This window comes from Pomacea canaliculata, linkage group LG6, assembly GCF_003073045.1.
Source record: "Pomacea canaliculata isolate SZHN2017 linkage group LG6, ASM307304v1, whole genome shotgun sequence".
Lineage (NCBI taxonomy): Eukaryota > Metazoa > Mollusca > Gastropoda > Architaenioglossa > Ampullariidae > Pomacea > Pomacea canaliculata.
This window is the reverse complement of record NC_037595.1, coordinates 9,775,642-9,800,360: the sequence shown is the minus strand read 5'-3', so window position 1 is coordinate 9,800,360 and position 24,719 is coordinate 9,775,642. Positions and strand designations below refer to the sequence as shown.

The following is a 24,719-nucleotide window of genomic DNA, read 5'->3' as shown; positions in this document are numbered from 1 at the left end:
CCCTTTAGCCAGTTAAGTAAAAGGACATGACTATCGGTACATTGAGTAAAATGTGCTTGTGCTAAGTCGTAAAAAAAACAAACTTGTCATCACCTTTGATTATTCCATGTGGACTATATATATACTGATGGGATCCAATTTACCTGTATTCTTTTAAAATTCTAAGCAAGCTAAACAGAATACTTGTTAAAAGTGATCACATAAACTTTAATCACATTGTTATTGATGGGAAATTGTGAACAAATATAAAATAGCAACCACATGAAATGATTTTTTTCCTTAAGAAATTCTAGTCATTTTCTAACCACACAAAGTTCAAATATGAAACTGGGATTGACACATAATTTGGGTTCGTAGTACATATTAGATTCCAATACATTACTGATAAATTCGCAAACTTTTGATGAAGATGAATCATTTTAGTCACAAGATGGGATACATTTCAAATGGGCATGTCCATCATTGATCAATAAATGTAATGCCTTGTGAGGTACATCAACATAATCCCAGTACTAAGTGCTACATGCCAAGATTGAATTGTGTACACAGGAATGAAGAGTTCACATAGTCCAAAATGTAGGGTGGAATAAAAATTGAGTGTTTTAAAGCTACAATTAACTGAATCATAACAGTATAGTTTTTATTATTTGGTACAGTAGACAGCCCTTTCAAAGCTTGTAACAAATATACATAATTACAATATTAATTGTAAAAGCAATTTGCATCAAAGTACATGATAGCCATGCAATGGCTGGAGGAAAGAGTATAGTATTTAGCATGAACTATGTTTCCTCTTGAAAAGGTGCTTATTCTTTTACTTGCTGAAGTAATGCCATCTTAAAATACAATGTCAAACTTTGAACCTTCCTCTGAATGGGTAAATTGATATTGGCATTTAATAGGACAGAAAGTAAAGAAATATGGGAGGAGCACCCATTCGTATTGAATCCTGGATTCTGTTTTCCAACCTCTTAGACTACAAAATGAAGACAGTACTCTAATGAATTATTTATAAATCAGTTCTGATGGCATTCACCACCCAGTCAACTGTAAACCTTTACCTAACGAAGTTGACAGTTCTATATACAGGACAATTTAGGGCTATGTAGTCAAAGCGCCTAACTGAAAAAAAATTATTTTAAGTATTTTACAAGCCATGAATGAAGATCTACACATAATGCTAATCCTGTTAGCAGGATTTTGTTTTGATTCCATCCAAAAAATGTCCACTGCATGGAAGAACTGGTAGATTTTTTAGCTTTCATCAACAAAGGACAGATTCACAACTGCTGCTGTCATGGTCCCATGAGCATACTGATTTTGCCTGTTTAAAAAAACTCAAAAAAGAAATTCATAAAATAGATTCCTGCTGCCAGTTTAATTTTTTCCTCCTAGATTTTGAACGTGTACTGTGAAAAGTAAAAATCGAAAGTTCAACAAGGGGATGGGAAATCACAAAGTACAAGTTACAAAGCTGGGAATCGGCACATAGTGCAAGCATAGAATAACTTTCTAGTTAACAATGTACACAAAGAATTCACTGAAATGCTTGCACCACACTTTTGGAAAGAGATACACGATGAGAAAGGGAGGTAAGTACCTGTTTAATTATTTCCTGCCCTACTTTAAAATGAGATTTAGTAATGTTTGTTGCAAGGATAGAAAGCGTCCTAGGGCCGTATAAAACTTGCGAAATCATTAATTGGTCTGGCCCTAGCACATAGCAACCGCAGGTGGTGTCACCTACCCCGATGGCTGTTAATATGACAGTTTTGGCATGGTCTACTATGTGCCTGCAAAGTTTATTTATCGTCCTGCATATCATCTGCATATTAAAAAATGAATTGGACGATAATTTACGTGCACATGACGTTTAGGTTTCGCTGGCACTGAAAAGAGAGGTCAAGAATTAAATGAGTTGTCCAGTCCCTCTACTGCCAGCGAAACCTGATTGCCATATCCAGGTAACTTGTCGGCCACAGCTTATTGCACAGAGTCTTGTTAACGCTTCGTCCTTCTTCAGGCTCAGAGCGGTAATGAACTTTTTCATACAAATGCGCAGACCACACCAAGACGGTCTTTCCATCCAAGCACCCGAGGCCCGCCGGCCTGTATTGCGGTGACTCAGTAGACAGTGCCAGGTAGCATGGAAGCCAACACGCTGGAAAAGTGTTAACACACTGGCTTCTGAACGGCTTTACCAAATATATTAGAATTTTTTTTTTAAGTTAGTAATTTTGTAGGGCTCACGAATTATGTTATAAGGTTACCCACCCCTGATCTACTGGATGGGCTAATAATCACGTCTTAATGTTGTAGAGGGAGAGGAACAGCTGTTTTCTCGAAAAAATAATTATAGTACCAAGTGTGTTCTCAAATATGCTGGGGAAATTTGCCAAAGAAATTTTTATAGAATAAAAGTTGGAAAAAAGGCCTTAACTGCTGTTGTCTCTGAATAGATTGTCACATAATTGTGTGTATTGTTACACATCTTTTGATTATATTATAGTTGCATCTGGTGTGCTTGAGGTCAAGGTAATTTTTTTCTTTTGCAAGGCTTAGGGTAATAGCTAGTGGCACTGCTTAAGAAACATTAGAAATTCTGTTAATACAAAGGGACCAGAAAGTGGTTGGAATTTGTGGTAAAGACACAACAGAAAAGGCCAAAGATCAATGCCCATTGAAACCTGATTATGAATTAAAACATGGAAGAGTCACAGTTCACAGAAACTTGAGTTTCCAGGTACAGAGAGAGAACGTCTGGTCTATCACAGCACTGATTCAACATCACTACATATCAATGGTTAGCTCTAACACAGGCGGGAAGAACCCAAATTGCTATGCTGTCACTCGATCAATACCTGGCATAATTATAGAGAGTGCTTGAAGGTTAAGTGTTTGTTTTACATTCAAACTGTTTCAGAATTAAACATCAATCAACTGTAAAATAAAAAAGAAAAGGAAAATAACCCCATAAAAAAACATGGATCATATGACGGTTGAAATATTTTATAACTTATATAAATCGCCACTTTAATATTTACTGCTATACAAATAAAATAATATACTACCATCTGCTCAAAGGGATTTTTCTGAAAAAAAGTCTTCGCAAAAGATGAATCTCTGAGCACAGTAACAGTCATCTTCTGGAATTAAAGATGAAAAATTGTACTTAAAAAATGGACTGATGAAATTGCCATTGTGGTGCAGGGATAACGACATAAACCTTTTAAAACTATTGGAAGTGGTATGGATATTTACATGTGCATAGAAACACACACACTCATATACACATGCAAAAAAAAATACAAAAACCTAACTTCCATAAACACACCATAAAAGTGAGATCATTTTTGTTAACAAAGGACCATTTTTCTCATTTCTGCTATATAAACTGAAAGTAGAATCATTAGTGTCATAGTATTTGCACAATATGGTTTCATCTGCTTTGGGATTGATATTCTGATATATATATATATCCCTCTGGTTTTACAGAATCATTAATAAATATCAGCTCTGCTGGTATATTTTCCTTACTTAACCAAATGTGTACCATGTGCTGGCACACATGCAAGGTAACGATAATACAAATACACTACATTACAAAATTACACATTTTAAATTTTTTTGTCACTGTAACTGTAACATAATATTTTAAAGTCATTATGTTGTAAATCTAGCTGATTTTGTAGCTACATACATTTTTTTTTTTGCACCACTTTATTTGTGGCTGTTTAATTTAGTAAGTCACTTTACCATAGCTATTGATTTCTGTTAGTCTGATCGTAAAGTATCGATTTGTTAAATTAACACAAATCTATAGTATAAATGTAGCCTAAGAGATTCCACATATGAGGAAAAAACTGCAACCTGTGAGGTGAACACTCTTCAGTCACATTATTAACAAAGTGCAAAAATTAACAAAATATGTAATGTTTTACATTAAAAGTTCTTGTTCCATGATTTCAGCTCAACTGATCTCTTCTTTTCAGCATATTTACATCAATCTGTTGTAGGAAGGAGATAATTTTTATATCCATTAAGGCAGGATAAGAAAATGCTTACTAAAAAAAAGTCTGAATATTATATCGAGGATATTCAAACCAAAAATAAAAAACTTCAATTGTGAATGCAGAAAACTAAATTTAGTGCAACACAAACAGATATTTTTTTGTGTGTGTTAGAGAGAGAAAGAGATGTATAAAGAGACTGTTGCAATGTAGTTCTTTTAAAAGTCATGCAAAACTCCTCTGGCAGATATGTTTGTAAAAACAAAAATTAGGGAATTTTCTTTCTACTGAATAGCTGCACACAGCAACATAATTTTCATCATATGTGCAGTTTTCATGGGTTAGATAAACTGTGCAAACATCAGAACTCATTAAAATAGCCTAAAGGGAACCATGTATTTTTCCATTTGTTTTTGTATTCTCTTTGCTCTGATTGAAGTATCCATTACTTCATATTCACTGGTTATAACAGGCCCTCTAAAATGTTAGGATGACTTCCATATGTGATAATGGTACTAATGAACCTTACTCAATGTACTCCAGGTTCTTTCCATATATGGCCACAAATGCCTAAAGCTTTGAGAAAGTTTGTTTCACACTCAAAATCTGACCAGAATAAAAAGAAAAACAAAAAAAAAAAGCTGACATTTAAGTTTAAATAAAACATTGCATCATTGTATAGAGTTAAAAAAAAAAAGCATACGACCTACCCATTATCCACATACTACAATAAACCACTGAACAGAGCAAGGGAAACTAGAGGAAAGAATGCAGGGTTTTCTCCCTAATGTACTGAAAGGAAAAAAAATTGAATTAAATAAATTGGCTGGATGAATATTTAAGAGAAAGAAAAACTATATATACATTTTATTATTTTAAAGTCAAATATGCCACCATTACCAAAGCCTTTACTTCAGTATTTGAGCTGCCTCGGACTTCAGCAGACTGGTCTGTGACTGTCAGCTGTATGTCATGTCATAATTTTTTATTTATGTGCAAATTTAGTTTACTGTTGGAAAATCTGAGCTAGTTTAGATAATCTAAAAATTCTTTTAAATACAGACTTAATTCATTCTCTGTAACTTATCTAACTCCGTACATGATGGCAGCTACCTGCACGATCTTTCATGTCTTTATACCTTTTTCTGCATTCTACTTGTACAAAAACAACTGAACATAGTACTTGTTTCAAGCTATATCTTTACCATATACATGTGATCAAGCTGGTGCTTAAGAGTTCATGGCAAGAACTTCAGAATTTTCAAAACAGGTATGACACTTCTAAGAGCTACTCCTGAATCTTTTGAATACAAAAATGTTTCATTCAAAACAGAAAGAAGACATGATTCAATACAATATTTACAGCTGAAAGCAATTTGTTTTAAATCTAGATTTTTTTTTCCTAGGTTTGAAACAACTAAGGCCACACGAATATCACTCTAAATTTACAGATTGTTTCAGCAAACTGTAATTATCCATGGTTTGAGGCTGTCTGCTCTTATGTGAACTTTAAAGGAAAGACACTTGATCACAAACCAAAATGGGATGGGGTTGGGGAAAGAAGGAGGATGTAACTGCATATATATATATGCAACAACTTTATATTAAATACCATATCTGTCAATAAACACAACATTGCTTCTGTGTATATCTACATCTGTAAAGATGTGATTACAATGAAGAAAGTTGACCAACAATAAATAGAATAAATTATCTTTGGAAAACATTATCTCCTCTGAGTAACTACCACGGATGTAGTTATGTACAAAAGTGCAATCAGGGAAATTTAACAACGGATAAATGAATCCACTATATAAAACACAAATATTATCTACAGAACCTGTCTACAGTGCTTAAGCAGCGAAAGTCCATAATATGTACTGATTATGTAACAACTCAGAATAATTTTTTGCGAGTAAATGAAAATTTGTTGTGCTTTCGTCTGTGTTTGTGTATGCACAAATGCACTTTAAGTGCATACATGCATGAATACGTAATTTACATTACCAGGAAAACAGAAGATATACTTTTCTAGACAACAATTTCACATTTGTTCACACATTTCTTCAAGTGTCAGAAAATGTAGGTTAAGTTCTGGAATCAGGATGTTCTGCAAGTTCTGCTTTATGGCCAGCTAGAAGTTGTTGATGCTCCATGGTCACCAACCTGGTGATTAAGAGCTCTATGTCCACTCTGTTTCTGCAAGGATTCATTTACATGATTATTTTCTCTCATGCACAAGCACACACATGCATGTATTGACATGTGCATGCAAAACACGCATAGGGATAACCACAGATAATATACACTTCTGAATGTGGAATATTGTTCATGCAGATGTATGCAGAAAAACACCTTTAAGTATACTAGCATATACACTGAACACACAACCACATATGCACACACACATACCAGTTTATACTATCTTACCAGAAACAGAATATGGATTTCATGCCAAGAAAGGGAGTGGGAAACCACATACGCTACAAGCAAATTGCACCACTCAGAACCAAAAAACAAAACAGCTCAAAACTGAGGAGGGCATAGCCACAAGATGTTTAATGACACACAAAAAAAAAAATCATTCAGGGTGCAGAACCAAACTGTCTTAAATCAAATTAAACACTTTTAGAACATAAAGGGCACAAAGTGGGTTACCAAGGAAAAGGACATCTACCAAGTGGAAAAGTGGAAGCCATGCAATGGGTAGATAACAACATTCATCATTCTCAATAATCAGTGGAGGGTAGTTCTCTCCCTTTCCGAGTTTCCTAACAAGCGCATTTTAATTTTTTTTTAAGTCCCAACCCTTAAAAAAACAATTACATAACTGGGTACAGGTAAGGTTTACAAAAGTGGTGTTTGTGAGACACAACAGCTTTAAACCAACACACAAAAAAAAATCTCTTGCACAAATACTAACAAATCACATAACCCAGCCTCTGACATCATATCATTAACAAGGTTTCTTACCCTTGTGAATTGACCAAAGCTGTTATACCCAATCAGTTCTCATACATTACTAGTCTTAAATGCATTTCTTAATCCAAAGATAGATCATGATGGTTGCTTCCAGAACTTTCTGCCCCCCAAGCAAAGACTTTTTGGGTGTGAAACTTGTGAGTGACACCTAATAATATTCAGACATGCAATGAATTTCACATACGCTTGTCTAAAAAAAAACAATTTAAATGCATTATTTTCAAAGCTCATTTTTTTGCGTGTTCTTATGTGCACCAGCACCAGACTTAACAGGTACACAAACATAAAGAGCAGGATGGGTTGGGAAAGAGTAGTCTTACAAAAACAAAAATCAATGCTTTGGATAAATCTTTTTAAAACTATAAATATTAAGCCATTTTATATTATCTCTATGCATACAAAAGATATAAGGTTTCTAGGCAAAAAAAATAGAGAGAGAAAACACAGGTAACTGCTCCTTGCATTACGTGTTGTTTACTGTCTAGTCAAAGTGTCTCTTCCACAGGTCTTTGCCTCTGCTGCTTGGGGTGCTCTGTACCTTGTGAACTTTGTGCTAATTCACCTCATGAGCTATCTTTGTTTTAGGATCTTTGATTAATCATCACAAAACACAGTCTGAACATATCCTGTAAAATTATAACTTACAAAGTCCTAACTGCTTTTTGTTTCAATGTTGGTACCCTTATTCAGTATACTCCCACCATCAACCATCTGTCTCAGATAGTGACTGTTCTCTATAAAATTTTCAGCCCTTAAAGCAGTATCTTCCCTTAAATCTTCTTAAACTATCCAATATATTTATGAAGGCATTGTCACAGAATTTCCAGCTTTTATTGGTTTATACAGCTCTTTGAAAAGTTCCTCCTATTTCCCTATAGAGAACTGATGCATATACAAATATATAAGCCCCTGAAATACATCTGACCAGGATGGAAGCATAATGGTGTGATGTGACCACATTTTTTAAAACTAGAAGCAAGGAGAGTGAGTTTAGTCAGAAAAGGTCGAAAAATGCTAAATAACCATGTTCACATCTTTTTACAAATTTTCCAGGATTTCTTTGCATGCTGCACAAAAAAGTGCACCAAAAACAACATAAAATGTGGCGCAGAAAATTTCAAAACATCTGAGCTGCATGTGCTCTGCTCAATGTTGTAAGCAGCCTTCAGACAATACACAACAAATGTGTCCCTGTTAAGTGGGGTGTTACAACAAAGTTCATTGCATTAAATGCTAATAAATACAGGGTTAACAAGATGGCCTTTTATTAAAGGGCAGGTGTTAGATTTTGTTAGCAACAGTTCCTATTTCTCTCCCCACCCTTCATCCATTGTCACCTTTATCCAGTTTCAACTACTAATTTCTACAATAAAATTGTATGTCTGACAGTACATGCTAAAGTGTACACATATAATAGACAGTTTCAGAAATGGATCTCAAGTGTCTAGTGGTCAAACCAGGGACCATCAATGTAAGCAAGCTTTTTTTTTTTTTTTGCAACCTGACCTCAGAAATGTATAGCAGGAGCATGCAATCCTGTTACCACAAACCCTCAGCAAATGCACCCAGCAATGCTCACAAACACTCTCACTCACAGTGCAGCCAGATGTCTGAATACAGAAGGGAGGTTAACTGTCAAAAACTTATACAGATTCTTTTTGGATACCTGCTAATGCAGCATGACCAAAATGGTCCAGGAATCACCATCTTCAAGTCTATCTTGCTCAGGGAGATCACCCAGAATGAGACAGTTTTAAGGTGTAAAGGCTGATTAATAGAGGTCCAAAAGAGAGGCAACTGTAAAACAGTAAAACATAGTAGGAACTGGCAGTTGTTTTTCTTCCAACACCCCTTTCCTGATCCAAATCATCAACTAAACACCCATTTCACTTGTGATTTTTTGTTTCAGCAACATGCTTATTCAAGGCACTGGTTGGCACGAAGCTGTCAACCAATCAGAGCTCTGGATTGTGAGTTGAGAAGGGGAGGGAATCCTCAGTCAGCCAATCAAATCAAACTTACCATTCAGCGTGGAAGCTGTTCCAATGTTTGCAAAGACAGAAAAAAGGACCATCAACATTAAAAACACTTAAGACATCATCGTAAGCAAATCTCTTACAATGAACTGAAAGACATTGCTATGGGCAATTACTTAAGTAATCATAGTTACAGAAATAAAACAGTACTATTAAGCTAATTCTATAAAGTGCACTTAGGCAAAGACTAATAATAATAACAATGGGCAAGAATAAGCTTAAGAATATCAACAAGAAAGAGGAAATCACTTTTCCTTAAGTGCCACAAACAGCTTTTCCCATTTTGGGGTTTTATAGATACAAACACTATTTTCAAAGGTATTTTTAACAGGTTTTAGTCACCAACAGTAAGACAGGAAGGGTCAGCCAACATTTATTTTTTTATCAAAACACATTGTCTGCTTTAAAGATTTTTTTATAAATACGGTACAAGTTTTATCAGTTTATCTTCTCTTCCACTTCTCCAATAGCCACACATGCATGCATATAAATTTGAACCCCTTCCTGTCCAATACATTAAACTCTTTTTTTTTTATATCATTATTTTTTTTCGTTCATTATCATCTGTCCCTTAGCTTTGATTAGTCGTAGGAACACCTGTCAATAGCTACACCTATACCAAACAGAATTTTCAATTATGTTGGTTGTTCTGAAAGGTGAAGTTGAGCTAAAATTTCACTAATTTTCCAGTTGCCTTATACTAGAAAATTAATGTACAATTAAGCTCATAAACCACTGAAAAATGCCCACAGCCTTTATTATCAAAAACTGTAAGTTTATCATCAATGTACATTGTATAATCCCTTGAAATGGTTTCTAATACACAGTTGGATGGAAAGGGAGGGGGAGGGGGGAGGGCACAGGAAGGAGCAGGGCTGAACTCTTCAAATGGACTTCATGGTTTAACAAAATATGTACAGTTGTTCTTACTTCAGAACATGATATGAATTCTCAGACTGCAGCGCCACTGCTTAATTTAGAGTCTGCTTAAGAATGAAATTACATTTAAAATGATGACAGAAAGAATGGAAAAGGAAACATGATGACAGAAAGAACGGAAAATGAAGGAATAAGTCACTGAAAAGAAGCGTGTGCACAAACCAATCTATGAATAAATTAACAACATCTATAATTCAAAGTATTTGATTGCCATTTCTAAAGTAATTTACATTGACACAAAATCAATGCTACCCATCTTACATATAGTTAATTTGTAAACAACCAAAAGGGATTCACCAAACTGTGATCCAACTAAATATAAGCCATAAGGCGCTAAATGGTTTAATATCTCTTAATGCAACAAAAGTAACTTTTACTAAACAATGCTTTGAAAATACAAAGTAAAAGAATACTATGGTGAAAAAACATCTTACCACAAATGACTTCACAATGCACAATTGTCATTATGAAACTTGCATGCAACACGTGAATAATCTGAACATGTATTTATCTTTTGAACAAAATGAAATCCACACTTCATCATATAAAGACTAAAAATAAAACAAACAAAAAAAGCCATAAAAACAAAAGTAAAATTACAAAAAAGACTTAAAACAGCTACTTCTGAACCAGTATTTCCCAACACATAGAAACATGCATATCAAAGAAAGAATCCAAAGCATGTCAAGAAATTTGCCAAGGGGGTAATATAAACAATTGGGTGTCAAGAGTCTAAACTGAGTTTAAATCAGATGTCTCATTATGTCAGACATTTTGTAATAAACTAGGCACAAGATAGCTATTTCATCATTACCTGTTATTAAATATCAGTGCACAAGTTTACACGCATGACAACATGGCACCAATAAATTAAGGAGTTCTTTATATTTGAGATCACTGCAATTAACAACTTAATTTTATCTGAGAGCTGAAAGATCATTACCACAGGGGTTTCAAAACATCTGGAATTTTATTGTTTTTATGGATGGGAAACACTGGCTGAATGGCATCGGGATATCAAGAACATGCAGACTACGTAAACTTCATCTTTGGGACTGATTATACGGTGATATGCAAACCATTCCAAACGATAATGTTAAATTAACCACCACCTAACAATAGCATGCTCTTAAAGAGCAACAAGTCTTATTCCTTATTCATCCCAGGTTAGGGAAAAGAATGGAATGGGAAGAGAGATTAGATGGTGGCAGGATAACAAAGATGTGGAATCAACACAGGAGCACAAAATGAAAAATCTATTCAACAGATGATGCAAACATGCCACCCAACACACATGCTAAGCTATCCCACTGCCAGTGCCTATCATAGAGTGAATGGTCATCCAAAAACTGCCTAGTAAGTGAAACAAGAAGGAAAACTCCTGTGCACAACCTAAGGTCATTATTCATGGTCATTTCTGAATTTTTAATTTACTGCTCACATAAAATTTGCTGTTCTTTCTAGGATTCTATCCTCACAAAAAACATCTTTTAAAAAAAAAAAATAAAAAGACACCCACAAAATCAAAACATGTTACAATACATGCTACTTTTTGAGACACCAACAACAGTTTTTTTCTAGACTTAAGTTTTCTTTTGTGTACTAATGGAAAAACCTGCTCCCCTTTTTTAAAAAATATCACTTCCGTGATTTCTTCTGTCAGCTATCTTTAAAAAACAGACATCAAACCTAAATTATATAATATTAATAGCAGTAATATCTAATGACTACTAGTTAAAGGAACATGAAAATACAGACTAACATTTTTTTCTACATCTGCCCGTTTAATATAGGGTATTTTCACTGGCAAAATGAGTAACAAAAAGTCTATCTTCAGATGGTAGTATAAGCTTGAATGGACTAATAATAATGGCCCATGTTTATCAGAGTAAAAATATTCTGTGCAGTAAAATATGAAAAAATTACACACAAAAAAAAAAAAATAAATAAAAACAACTAAAGAAAAGAACAACTTGTGAAAATTATGTTAGTAGAACTGATGAATGAACATCAAGTCAATGGATAAAAGTGAAAGTATATTTAATTATCAATGAATCAGTTTAAACGTGGCAGTGAGACAACTGTTGTCAAGAATGCCATCATTCTGAGAAGATGAAAAAAAAAGATGTCAAACACACATGGAGAAGGCTTTATGATGAGAAGCAGTTGGCTGCAGATGAGAACTGGTTGGGGGAGGGGAGGGGTGGTAAAACTGGAAGCTGGGTGGATGGATGCACTTGTGAAGTACCATTTGACACTGGTCTCAAGATACCTGAATGATCTCCATGCTGCCGTGAAGAGAACCATGGCTGCCACCTGATGATATGCTAGAGTTGGACTGGTATGGCTCAGTGGCTGCACCACAGCAGCACTGGGAGGGAGGGAAGTGGTCAAGCCCCACCGGCACTCCACACCGACGAGGCACCTGAGAAAACACAGTGCACTGGCACACAGAACCCATGTGCAAATCCTCCGAGGCTAGAATGTCATCCAGACTGCGAGCTTTGCGAGATGCCTCATACACTTGCGTCCGAAGCATGGCATTCTCCATGGCTGCTGTAATCTGACGATAAACCTCTCGCTCGGAGTAACGTCCCCAACGAAACTTACGCTCTGAACTCGGTTCTGAGTTTGTGCCACTGGACCGCAGCTTCTTGTGGTGGTTTCCAGCCATGTAGGCCTCTGAGGTGTCGTCATGTGAAGATGATCCCACCCCGAAAGCTGAGGGAGAGGCAGAGTTTTCGGCACCCAAATCAAATGTTGGGTAAGATGAGAAGGCAATGCTGTTAGGGCGCACACTGTTGTGTTTTGACTTGTCCCGTGACCGCAGCACAACCTTGGTGCTCACAACACTCACTGCGGCAGTGCTGCTGGATGTTGGTGAGGAAATGGATGAGCTCCCAGAGGAGCTGCTGTTGCTAGAGATGGACATTGGAGAAGTGGGATCTCCCGATCCACCAGACCCGGATTCGGAAGGCGACTCTTCTTGCTGTCGCCAGGACCGACTTGTCTCTTTGCTACGAAGAGCCATCTTTGCAGGCAGGGAGCTGGTAGGAGACCCAATGGACACCAAAGAACCAGTTGGCGACCCCAGGCTGCTGATGGACATGGGAGACGTGGGTTCCGAAGGCTTGGTCTCACAGATGGTTGCACTGATGGTGCGTTTCATGCCTCCAGTCCTGGTTTGTGTGTGATTGGCGTAAAGCTGAGGGATAGCATTATCAGGCACAAGAGGCAGAACTGATGCTTTGGTCTGCTTTTGGTTGGAGGTAAGGAAAGATGTCCCATCACTGGTGGGCACATAGCAGGGTGTAAAATTCAACTGGTCTAATGATGTGGTAGGGAAGCGATAGAATGGTAACTCTTCAGTTACCAATGAAAGGTCCTGAGAATTGTGAGAGGCTCTGACTGCCTCTGGAACATGCAAGGGCGACTCCTGGTTGGGAGAGACAGCAGATACATTAAGGCGTGCCATAGCTGATGTTGGAGAGGGAAGCATGTGCAGTGGTGGCGTGCTGATGTTCAACTGCATTGGTTTAGCAACTCTATGCAACCGTACCGCACCACCTTCCAATTTTTTAAGTGGCAGTGATGATGGTGGAATCACAACAGGTCTGTCAGGCGTGGTGGGCTCTGAACTGCTGATATCAGAATCTTTTTCCACATCTGACACTGGACTGAGATCCAATGTGAAAGGGCGTTCCAGAGGATTTGCCCATGGTTTGAAGGGACCTGAGGAAAATGTGACACAAGTTCGAGAACTACTCTCTATGTGGGATGCACTGTGGGGCAAACTTCCAGCAGTGGAGTCAGTTTGAAACGAGAGAGGTGCTGAATTCTGATGAAAGTTTTTCTGCACTTGTTTTGACTCTAAACAACTGAAGTCTCTGAGATGTGCTGCACTTAGTGTCTTCTTTGTCAAGGTGAAAAACCCTGCTTGGGACACAGCTGCACTAGCGATGCAATCCATACTCTGGCTGCCTAACCCTGTTTTCCTTGAGTTTGGGAAGATCTTCCCACCAACAAGGGGATGAAAATTTGTATGAAGACCATTACTAAGTCCCTTGACTACAGGGCCAGCAACAGGAAAGTCACACACACTAGGCACTCGCCCCACACAGCTTAACTTTTCCCCAGAGTCAGACTTGAGTTTGTAGCGTGGTCCCTGGTGTGGTAAACTACCAGAAGCAGAGTCTGGTGGACCAGGAAAGGGAGAACCAGTCATGGGCACGTGTTGAGGCTGTTGTGGTTCTGACAGAGTGCTGGAGGTTGTAAACCTGGAGCAGCATGTAGATGGCTGGTCATCACATGGCCCAGGAAAAGGTGCAGGAAGATTTGCAGTCTGAGAAGGAAGCCCAGGAAGTGAGGTCTCTGACTGCAACAATGGCAAGCTGCACGACTGACTGTCACTGGTGCCGATGGTGCTGTTCGTAGCCCTGTCGCTGGCTTCAATGCATGGACCAGGAAAGCCCGTTTCCTGATCAAGGAAGAAAGAGGTACAAGAATGCGATGAGCTTGGTCCAGGTGATAGGGGACTGCAGACCTGCAGATCCATGGCAACTGGTGACGGGTGTTCACTGATGGCAGGTTGAGTGGGGCCCTCATCAGCCCCCATCACCTGAGCTTTCAGCCGTTCCTCTTCCTCTTCTCGCCGCACTAGTGCCTCATATTCCAAAAGTTGGCCCAGGAAGTTGAAATTGGGTGAGATAGTTGGCCGTTTATCTTTTACATACCTATAAAAATATTATGTATTTAAACTACCAAAGAGATACAAAAATGTATAAACATTGCACAAACACACACATATGTATTAGCATGCATACATGAATTTATAATGACAATTTCATGATTCTGCATCTTATGAGCAGGATCTTTTGGAAACAAAATCTAAAAATTAAAAATACTAAAAAGATCAGTATGGTATGACTATATATTACAGTCAAACTTCTATAAGTCAGCTTCAAGGGACCGATGAAAAACATCAACTTACAGAAGGTTTGAGTTAAGGAAGTTTGTCAGAAAAAGAACATTTTTTTCATAGTGGGCGTTTTATTTTAGCCAAATGTTTATTTCTTGTCATTCTTTTAAAAAAATTAAAAGTACATGATTTTACACTTTCCAATGTCTTTTCAAATGGTTTCATTTCATTTAATGCTGACTGGCTTAACATTATTCGATGTGTGGAAGTTTTTGGCTAGGCTGATATAAGATACAGAAGTTGAAAATTCATTGGTTTAATAAAAAACCAACCAAATGATGTTTAAAATTTAAGTTAGGGAGAATTTTGACTAACTGAAGGTCAACTTATAGAAGTTCGACAGCATAAATAAGTTCTTGCTTCTGAATATACCAAGAGATGACAGTTGAAAATTTCAATAATAGCTGAAATATGGTACATTTAAAATATTGCTTTACCTGTAGGCGTCATCGGATGACATGCGCATATGCTTCATGATATATGCTATTGCAAGGGTTGGAGAGCGTGAAATGCCAGCCAGACAGTGTACTAGCACACAACCATTTGCCTCATGGACTTTGTCTGCCAATTAAAAGAAATGTTTGTTATCACCAGCTGGGAATTAAACAGGACTCAATTTCCCTAAAACCTTTTCTTTTCTCTCTCACACACACACATACACAACGTCCAACACACACTATTGGTAAGGCAGAGAATGAGTCAAATCTCCAGCTAACTTACCCAAAAACTGGAATGCATCAGGAAAGAAAGGAAGAATCTTTTCATTATAGTTGTCGCTGATGGGAATGCGGTAGAAGTGGCCCTCCTGTACGTGTGGAGGGCGGGGACAGTTTGTGCTAACATTAAGCACATAGTTTATGCCATTGATCTGCAAACAAAATGAATTCTTTTTCATTAAAATGTTATTTACAATGCTCAAGTTGTGTATTTAAAAGCAGACTGCAACTGCAATTTGAAGGTACTTGTTTAAACCTGCTTCTGTAACACTTTTCTCTTCAAGCTATAATCAATTCTGGGACAAGGTTGTAGACTCTGTCACCCTGGCAAAGAGAATTGACAAGGAAAAGAGAAAAATGGCAAGAAAAAGCAAATTTTGTGTGGGTGAGAGAGAGAGAATGGAGGAACAGACGGGAAAGGAAGAGCATGTAGAAAAAAGAAGGAAGAGCATGTAGAAAAAGACATAGAAAAAAAACCCTGAAATATTACTGTTCTTTCTTTATGCACAAAAGTGTACACACACACACAATGCATGAAACCACCTCCTTTTGTTCTTTCTGAATAGAACTTTAGGATAAAGTCACCTGTGCTGTTTCAAGAGACAATGCATCCTGCTGAGAGCCCAGGTATAAAAATGGCAGAATGCGAGTGGGACCCATGTTACTGACTGGCAGGCAGGGTTGCGAGAGTGAGGTCAGAGCTGTACATCGGTAACTACTGTTCACTTTGCTCTCAACCAACCCTGGATACATTGCTTGAAATGCTAGAAAGCCTCCTGAAAAACAACGGCATCATATGGTCAGTATATTTCCCATGACAAAGTATATGTATGCACATGCTGACTAATGTACATTCATAGCTCCTTGTTGGAGCAGGTAATACCCAGCTTTAATGGAGCTCTTAACCAATATTAAACAAAATATATATTATAAGCTGCAGTTAATCTAATGATTCAGTTTATAGGGCTTTTTTCCACTGGAGCCAATGCTTCAAGTCTCTATGGTCTGGCTCCATTAAATGGAGTTTCTTATGAACAGACTACTAAGAAAGTCTTTAAGGACCTATAAATCAAAACAAAAATAAAAAATATAAGGCAATCAAAACACCCAGAAGAAAAGAAGACTTTAAAACCATAGGTCTGTCTAATCCACAACATAAGGGTAGTAAGAAAATTAACTGCATGTGAATTTTCTTCTTCCATGAAGACCATCATGATAGCATGACATGCTGTTCTTAATATCCTGTCACCAATACCTGGTGCCTAACCACACTGACTGAACTATTCACTTCTGGGTACTATCATGAGAATGGAAACAAACCTGAGGTTGCTACCTGTGTGATAACCTGTAATCCTATGCAATATGGCACAGTGATAAGAACCTGCATCAGGCAAACATGTTGGTCTCTTACTGCCCATGCTGACAAAACTGGAAGTGCCATGTGTCATAACATGTTTTGTATCAAGACGTCAATCACCCATCCCAGATACACTACACACTTGCCAATGAAAAGGACTGCATGGTTACAGGCACTAGGAGGGGTGCAAGAGGAGCATTCAATATTAATACTATATTATAATTAATTTTAATTTGGAAAAATAGGAGTGGAAGATATGAAATAATATCAACTATGGAGGCAAATAACAATAACAGGGCAGAGCAGGTGTAAAAAAATACTGAGAATAATATGCTTGAACAAGCAACAGGCCTATTTCTGAAATACCCACAAAAAAGTTCTGCTAGACTTCATACCTGACAGGAAGTTGACACTGTTGAATGTGGAGGCCAGCTTTTGTAGCAGGACATGGACAAAGTTGTCTGTGGTGAAGATGCCGGGGTCCTCAGTACATTGGTCATACACAATCACATCCCAAGTGTCATCTGTGTCCACATGGCAGGTCTGACTCAACAGCTCTCGGATATGGACCTGCACAAATTATGTCCCAGCCAAAGATAACAAAAGAAAACTGCACATTGACTGTTCCAGTCAAAACAACAAGCAAACGGCCAATGGCAATGGTGAAAGTGTGATGATAATGATATTATTTTTTAAACATCTGAGTATTGTAAATTTTGTTAGTCACATAGCAAACATTAAGTACTACCTAAAATTACTGCTATTAGTACTGTAGTTCATCACAAGATCCCAAGTCTAAAACTCTGTGGTGAATAGCTGTCTCCTGTTTTGAAATATAAGCATTTAAATTTTTTAAAATATTTTATGTACAAAACTTTCACACATATGTACACACAATGAATATGCGCACATACAATCGCATTTCACTTCAGAACAAAACAGGAATATGTGAGGTTCTGTGAGTGGCAACAAACAAGAATAGACAGCACATATAATCACTAAAAATGAAAGTGTGCATCACTACTGATGTCCACCCTTCCCTTCATATCTCCCTGTGACTAATTGATCACCTGCTACACCTCACTTTCAAAGGCGTGACCAACAACTTGCTGACTTCAAACCAAGACCAGCTCTAAAAGACAAGACTGAGATGAATGAAAACAGATTAATGGAAAAAGCTGGTGCCTCACTAACCCAGCTGTGGTGAGCCAAGGCGGTGGGGAGTGTAAGTTAGACATCTAGTGATAATCCACATAATACGGAATGTAACAGCCATGTTCTGCATTCTTATCACGAGGTTACGATTTGGGTCTTGAGTGGATGAATTTTTTAAATTCTTGATTAGGTTCTGAGAGACTATAGAAAATATAACTAAGTCGCAAAATAAATCTAGGCACAAAACACACATGTAAATACAGGCATGCTCTCTCTCACAGGAGAGGAGGTTGGGAAAGTGGAGATGCTCTGACACTGGAGAGCTACACTGCAAACCTGCTAAAACAAAGGAGGAGGCAAGGACAGGTATGAACAAAAGGATTCATCCTCCTGGCCTTTTAACATTCCTGGTCATTGACTCACTCCCCTTTAGCAACTCCTCCCTTCTCTCTTTCCTGAGGAGCATGAGAGATAAAGGAAAGCTCTGACAGCGCATACACTCATACAAGATGATTCTAAAATATTTGGTCAAAATATGTTTTGAAGTACAGTCTTTCATGCCGACAAATATGTATGCAGGTTTGTCATGACTCTGCATGCATGTTTCATTCTAAACTCTAAGCCTGGACACTAATAAAACATGCTTCCCAGTCCTTGTTTTAAAGTAAAACCAAAGAAGAAAATGGTGTAGTGGTCAGACTAGAAGGGATGAATAAAGCAATGGTGAAGAGTAAAATGTTGCGCTACCAGCCTTGAGTGGGCGCCGCCTATGCTTTACCCTTCCCATCCCCCTTCCGAGTGAAGCTGCAGCAAAAGATCGCAAATAGAACGGTTCTACACGGTCTTCCGTTGTCACTCTCCAACACGAAGCCCATTCGACCGTCACCAACGACACCCTCGCGCGCATTGCGAGAGATTGGGGTGTGGGTATCCGCAGTGATCTCTCCGGCATGTTGGCACCGACCCTGGCTATGACGCATTTATCTTTCTGGCAGCCTGTCTTCCTGCTCCACGAGCCCAAAGACTTACTGATTACATGGGCAGCAAAGGGATGACAAAATCGGGCACGGACTACTTATATCGGGTAATCGAGGGTGGCGATGTTTGGGATGTCACCCGAAGCCGTATACCCCGAGTTAAAGCAACCCACTTTATAACTACGGAAATAAGATGCTTGCCCTCAATTTGCCCAGAACGATAATTCGCTTCATGAACACTGCCCCAGGACTACTGCAACTGGACTGCATGTCATGTAATCCCGTTTCTAAGGACGCCATGCAGCCGTTCTCCTCGTCAGCTGACGCGGAAGTGTTGTTTAATCTTCAAGGGTGAAGGATAATCATCAGCCACCCCTTCCACCGTTAACTGTTTTTGTCAGTGTCGCTCTATCCTTTCGCAAGGGCAAACTGTGCCCAAACAGGCACAAGGTGATAGCTAACATTACCTCTCCCTCTCTCGTTTTCACACAAGGAACTACTGCTCACAAAGATTTTTTTCTTTTAATTTTTGGGTCGCTGGGAGCAGCTGTGCGTGAATCATCGCAGCAAAGGAGACGAGACGCCATTGCTTCGACCCCCAACCACGAGTTCGTGACGTCCAAGACGAGCTCTGCCGTCACCAATATTTTGAGGATGGTCGGGGTCTGATTTCTTCGGGGGCGGTGGCGGCATGTGTTTCTCTCTGCATATACAATACCTGTTACGGGGTGGCCGTCAGTTCTCTCCGGGTATTCCGGCATCGACCCCTTTATCAACCCTTCTCCTCAAAATGCCAATTAATGACTAGGTACGAGTATCTTCTTATCAAATGAACATTGAAGTTAAGAACTAATAATAAGAATAAAATCTCCCTCTGATACAAAAATGGATATGAAGTCGATCAGTTGCTCAGATACCCTTAACCTCTTCACCATGTTTAATGGATTGCATAAACTAGCTAAGCATTTGGGTGACGCACGCATTATGAAGGCATTTTTTTGTAATTTACTTAATATGTGTTTCCGTGTAGAGCGGAGGAAGGAAAAGCATTTAGCATCACATCCATTTCAGATTCCAGATACTGCCCTTTAAAAGTACAACCTATAATGAATCTGGACATTGATTTTCAAGATCATCTTTTTCACTTGTGCACCTTACCACAGAGGCCAAGGCCAGTGAAAAGTAGAGCTGCTGTCAACAGCAGGCAATGACTCACACTATGAATCAGATAGTTTGTACCCAATAAAAGATCAATAGCGCAAACCGATTGTATAACGATGACTATGTCGGTTTCGCTTCCTTTGGGGTAGTGTGCCGTTACACGTGCCTAATACTGCGAGGAAAAACTGCTCAGCTGCCTATGATTTATTTTATCCTCTTTTTCTGACGTGACAAAAATACTGGGCGGGGCAAGCAGTGCAAGGAGAATCATCTCAGCATTGTACGACATTACTTTTAGACTAAAAAATAATAAAAAAAAACCCGCAAAAAACCCGCAAATGCACCACAAAGCAAGTTGTTCCCAGCAGCAATGGCTTTTCCATCTGTGAAAAGTCTTTATAGCTCTCCGTTTTCACCTGTTCATTCTGTATTTATTCTGTGTGTGTGAACTCGTGCACATAATGCCGCTGCAATCTCCTCCCACTCCTAGGAACCGCTAAAGATGGTTCCAGTGGTTAACAAAGAGAAGTGGGAGTGACGGACAACTTCTAGCATTACAGTCGTCCCTCTCTACATCGCGGTTCACTTATTGCGGCTTCACTGTATCGCGGTTTCCTTTTTAAAAAAAAAGTCTGTATCGCGGAGTTTACGGGATTCTGCGTTATATAGGTATATATAAAATATTTTGTGATTTTAACTATTTTTTTTCCCAAAAAATTTCAAACAATATAAAAAATATAAAACTGTCCGCTACTGCCGCTTGAGCAAGTTTACCAACGTGATTGTACAGTGTACACGGCACACGGGTGGCTGACGGAATGGAAGGCGACCAACCACAGTAGTGTGTACCATATAAAATTTTATGTTGTTAAAATTACGTAAGTTTAAGAGTGTAGATAGTATTTAAGAGCATATGAAGTGTTTCTAAGAGTGTGGGCAAGATTTATAGGAGTGTGGGAAGGGTTTATAAAGACTTATATATAAAGAATAAAATAAATATAACGCTGCTACTTCGCGGATATTCACCGCGTTCATATACCACTATGAGGATTTGTATTTTACGCCGTGCCAGGGACTAAGGCCACTATGGGGACCATTGCTGCCCTCGTGCAGATATTAAATTTGTCAGACACGCAAGATTTCCTGTGTTACTACAATAACAAAGTTTTTAAAAGTTACAAGCACACAAAGGAACCCAGGCCATCTACCGCCAAACGAAAGTACGTATGTACCTCTCAAGACGGGCGTTCTCTCTGTCGAGAATTTTTTGTATGTGCGGAAGAGGGAGTTGGGGCAAAAGACTCCTCGGGAGAGGACCGGGAAGTTTAGGCAAGCGATGCTGAAAGGTATGAGATGATACTTTCCCTGTTCTCTCGCCATGAAACAGTTCGCGCGTCCTTGATATCACCGAAAGTGTGCGCCTGCATGCGGTGGGAATAGTAGGCAAGTGAGCAGGTGGGAAGCGTTCGCTAGTGTGATCATCAGAAAGCCTGATTATTCAACGGACGTCCCCTCCGACCCCGAGCATAGGTCGCAGCACGCGGAGTGCGTGCACACGGTGTGCGTGTGTAAGCGTGCGCAGGTGCAAAAAAAAAAAAACCCACCAGGCTTACTCATCCGCACTTTGCACTCTCGACCCTCCTTGAGACGAACCAGAACCCACACAGCCTTGCAGCGACGGCCTGGCTGCTTTATCCTGAACCCTCCCATCCCCCCACCTCCGTCACGTGCAAAAAAAATATTTAAAAAAGCTCCAGTGAGTGAGAGTGGTGGTGGTGGTGGTGGTGGTGGGGGGGGGTCGAGATCGGGGCAGGGGTACGCTGTCGTTTGCTCGATTTACTCCGCGACCTTCCTGATACCCGACACATGTATTACGACACCGCTGTCAGTCATCTGGTCGTCACCATTGGTGTCCTTCAGGCGTCTACATTTATGCTCTTCTTTTCCTATCACAACTCCGAAGAGAGTCGCTGCCTGATGCTGCTGATAGTTTTTTTTTTTTCAAAAACATTATTAAGACATTTCAATTAGTAAACTTATTTATTTATTGCCCCTTTCTTTATAGGAAAAACAATGCTATAAGCTCCTTTCACTTTCACAACATTACTTTGTTGTGGGTATTGTGTGTACAAAGCTTCCGGTTTATTCACATTTCAGATGAACTACTCAAATGAGGCAGATTTGTAAAAATCTTCCGGTTTAGTCACATTCATTGTTAAAGCTCGCTGCGACTAACAGTGGAGAACTTGCAAGAGACTAAGCATTGGTCTCGGCATACAGACAGCAATCCACCTATACTTATCCGTGCTCACACCTTGTTCAGCAGTGCTAAACACTTGCACTAAAATACTCAAAATGTATATAAAAAAGCTTGACTGAAATATGTATCAAATACTAGAGATAGTAGTTATTGTACTGTCCAGCACACGTAACCCCCCCACCAACTCCCAGCAAAAATAAGAAACAGCCAGACTTTGAAAAAAAAAATTCCCTTATCAACTTTTATAAAGATATGACAGACACCAGAAAAAGAGAAGTCATTGAAAAGATTTGTGACAGAGCTTATGTTCTTTTAACTGGATTCAGTATCCTTGGACACATTGACAACTGCTTTGCGGACTATTACCTGAAAGGGTTGTCAATGGCTCCATTAGGAATATAGTGTTTTGAACCCCCTAAATATTTGGGACCACCTCAGAATTGTTGCACGTCTACTTCCAGTGTGTAACACAATATCCACAAACCAACCTAAGAGCAGGGAAACAGTGCCATCAGCGACTGACAGCTGAGGTTGGAGATCATGTCATCATATTTTTTTAAAAAATACAGCAAAAAGAATACAGATGCCGATGAAAAGAAGAATGAATCCCAAAAGGCCTACACCTGTTGCCTAAATCTGGTTACCTTGTCTTGCTGTAGCCGACGCTTCACCAGTTTAGAGCAGCTGACATTAACAGACTGCTGGATGTTGCTGGTGTTAAATTCTAGGAAAGAGCGACTGTCCACGACAAGCATCTGCAAAACAACAACAAAAAAAGGTGTCACAATCTTTGCAATAATTCAAGTTAAAAAACTATTTAAAAGATACTACTTAGCATTTCTCTTGTCAACGAGAGGGGGGAAAAAAATCCCAAACACTGCCTTCTGGTCGATCTTTCAGATGGTCAGTTTCCATCTGGGCCCATGTTTCAATTATGAAGTGAGGTAAGACTGGGCAACACGAAAAAAGTCGAGAGCAAGCATCTTGTCTCCACAGTTACAATTATAAAGCAGTGGCTAATGCCCGGGAGTAATTATAAAGCAGTAGCTGCAGGGTTTGGGCACTGCTTTGTAACCATGGCAATAAGATACCGACACTTGATTTCTCATTTTGCCACAGGGCAATTTACCCTCACAACTAAGACTTCAAGAAAACTCAAAGATGTTGCACGTAGCTCTGTGTCAGCATGGGAAAAAATTGTTTTCCTCACAACCTTATAACTTATCATCACGAGTTATGATTTTTAACACCTAACCAGTAAAACGATGATCAGAGAAAAGACTCTGCCCGTAACATTTCCTAAAGTGAATGATGAGTAGCTCTAACTACTCTCCCTCAATCCTCAGCCTTACTGCTCATGGAGTTAAGTGCTTGCACCAAAACAATCAAAAATAAATCTCTAAATCCCTAAATATGCTCATCTTTGAAAAGAAAACTTCACAGAAAAAGTTGTGATCAATTTGCAATAGTAAACAAATTTCTATTTCCACATGATAAAAAAATTTTATGTAAGGAAATGAAACTTCTTAGCATGTTAAGACAAAAATTTTTCCAGGCAGCAAGGAAAAGGGATGAGTCAGAGGGACAGTGACGCATTTACTCTGCAAGGGGCAGCCAATATGGCAATAAGGATAACATCAGTTAATCCCCATTTTAAAAACAAAAATCTAATCCTATAACAACATGAGGCAGGGTACTTCAAAAATATTATAGCTACATTGAAAACAAATAAATCCTTCAATTCATATTTGACATTAGTTTTGGACAAAGTTGAAAGGTAACAGCCAGACTTTTCTTAAAACCTGTAAACTGTGAAAGACTTTGTAAATCCCCTCTACATGATACAAATATACAATACAATTAAAGGTTCAGAGAAATATCTACTTCAAAGGGTAAGAAGAACTTATATTATCTTTCAGTAACCAAAAAGGTAAGCCTCTTTCTTGTTTTGTTTGTATGTGTGTGTAACCACACCTGTAAAAGAGATATTGGGGGAGGTGAAGAGACAGGCAAAAAGTGACACTCCCTAAAGCTTAGGGGGTAAAGGAAGCTGGGAGGGGGAAAGATGTGTGAGCAGTGGGAGCACACAGTCACAAAAATATTTAACAAGTCATACAATCTCATCTACTGAAGAACAACTACCACCAG

General features: G+C 38.6%; 2 protein-coding genes across 2 annotated transcripts in view; one reads left to right on the top strand and one right to left on the bottom strand.

Annotated features, from left to right (window-relative positions):
• Window positions 1-24,719, top strand: part of LOC112565838 — a 341,939-nt gene that overhangs the window by 237,638 nt on the left and 79,582 nt on the right. The window lies entirely within an intron of this gene.
• The window catches only part of LOC112565815 (uncharacterized protein PB18E9.04c-like), a 31,509-nt gene continuing 6,973 nt past the window's right edge, over window positions 184-24,719 (bottom strand). Inside the window, exons 3-9 of the mRNA XM_025241620.1 lie at window positions 23,216-23,326; window positions 17,414-17,588; window positions 16,247-16,437; window positions 15,666-15,813; window positions 15,383-15,506; window positions 12,240-14,700; window positions 184-9,029 (exon numbers count right to left, since the gene is read on the bottom strand). Coding sequence (XP_025097405.1) covers window positions 9,018-9,029; window positions 12,240-14,700; window positions 15,383-15,506; window positions 15,666-15,813; window positions 16,247-16,437; window positions 17,414-17,588; window positions 23,216-23,326 — 3,222 coding nt within the window. The 3' untranslated portion in view covers window positions 184-9,017. The remainder of the gene's footprint in view (window positions 9,030-12,239; window positions 14,701-15,382; window positions 15,507-15,665; window positions 15,814-16,246; window positions 16,438-17,413; window positions 17,589-23,215; window positions 23,327-24,719) is intronic.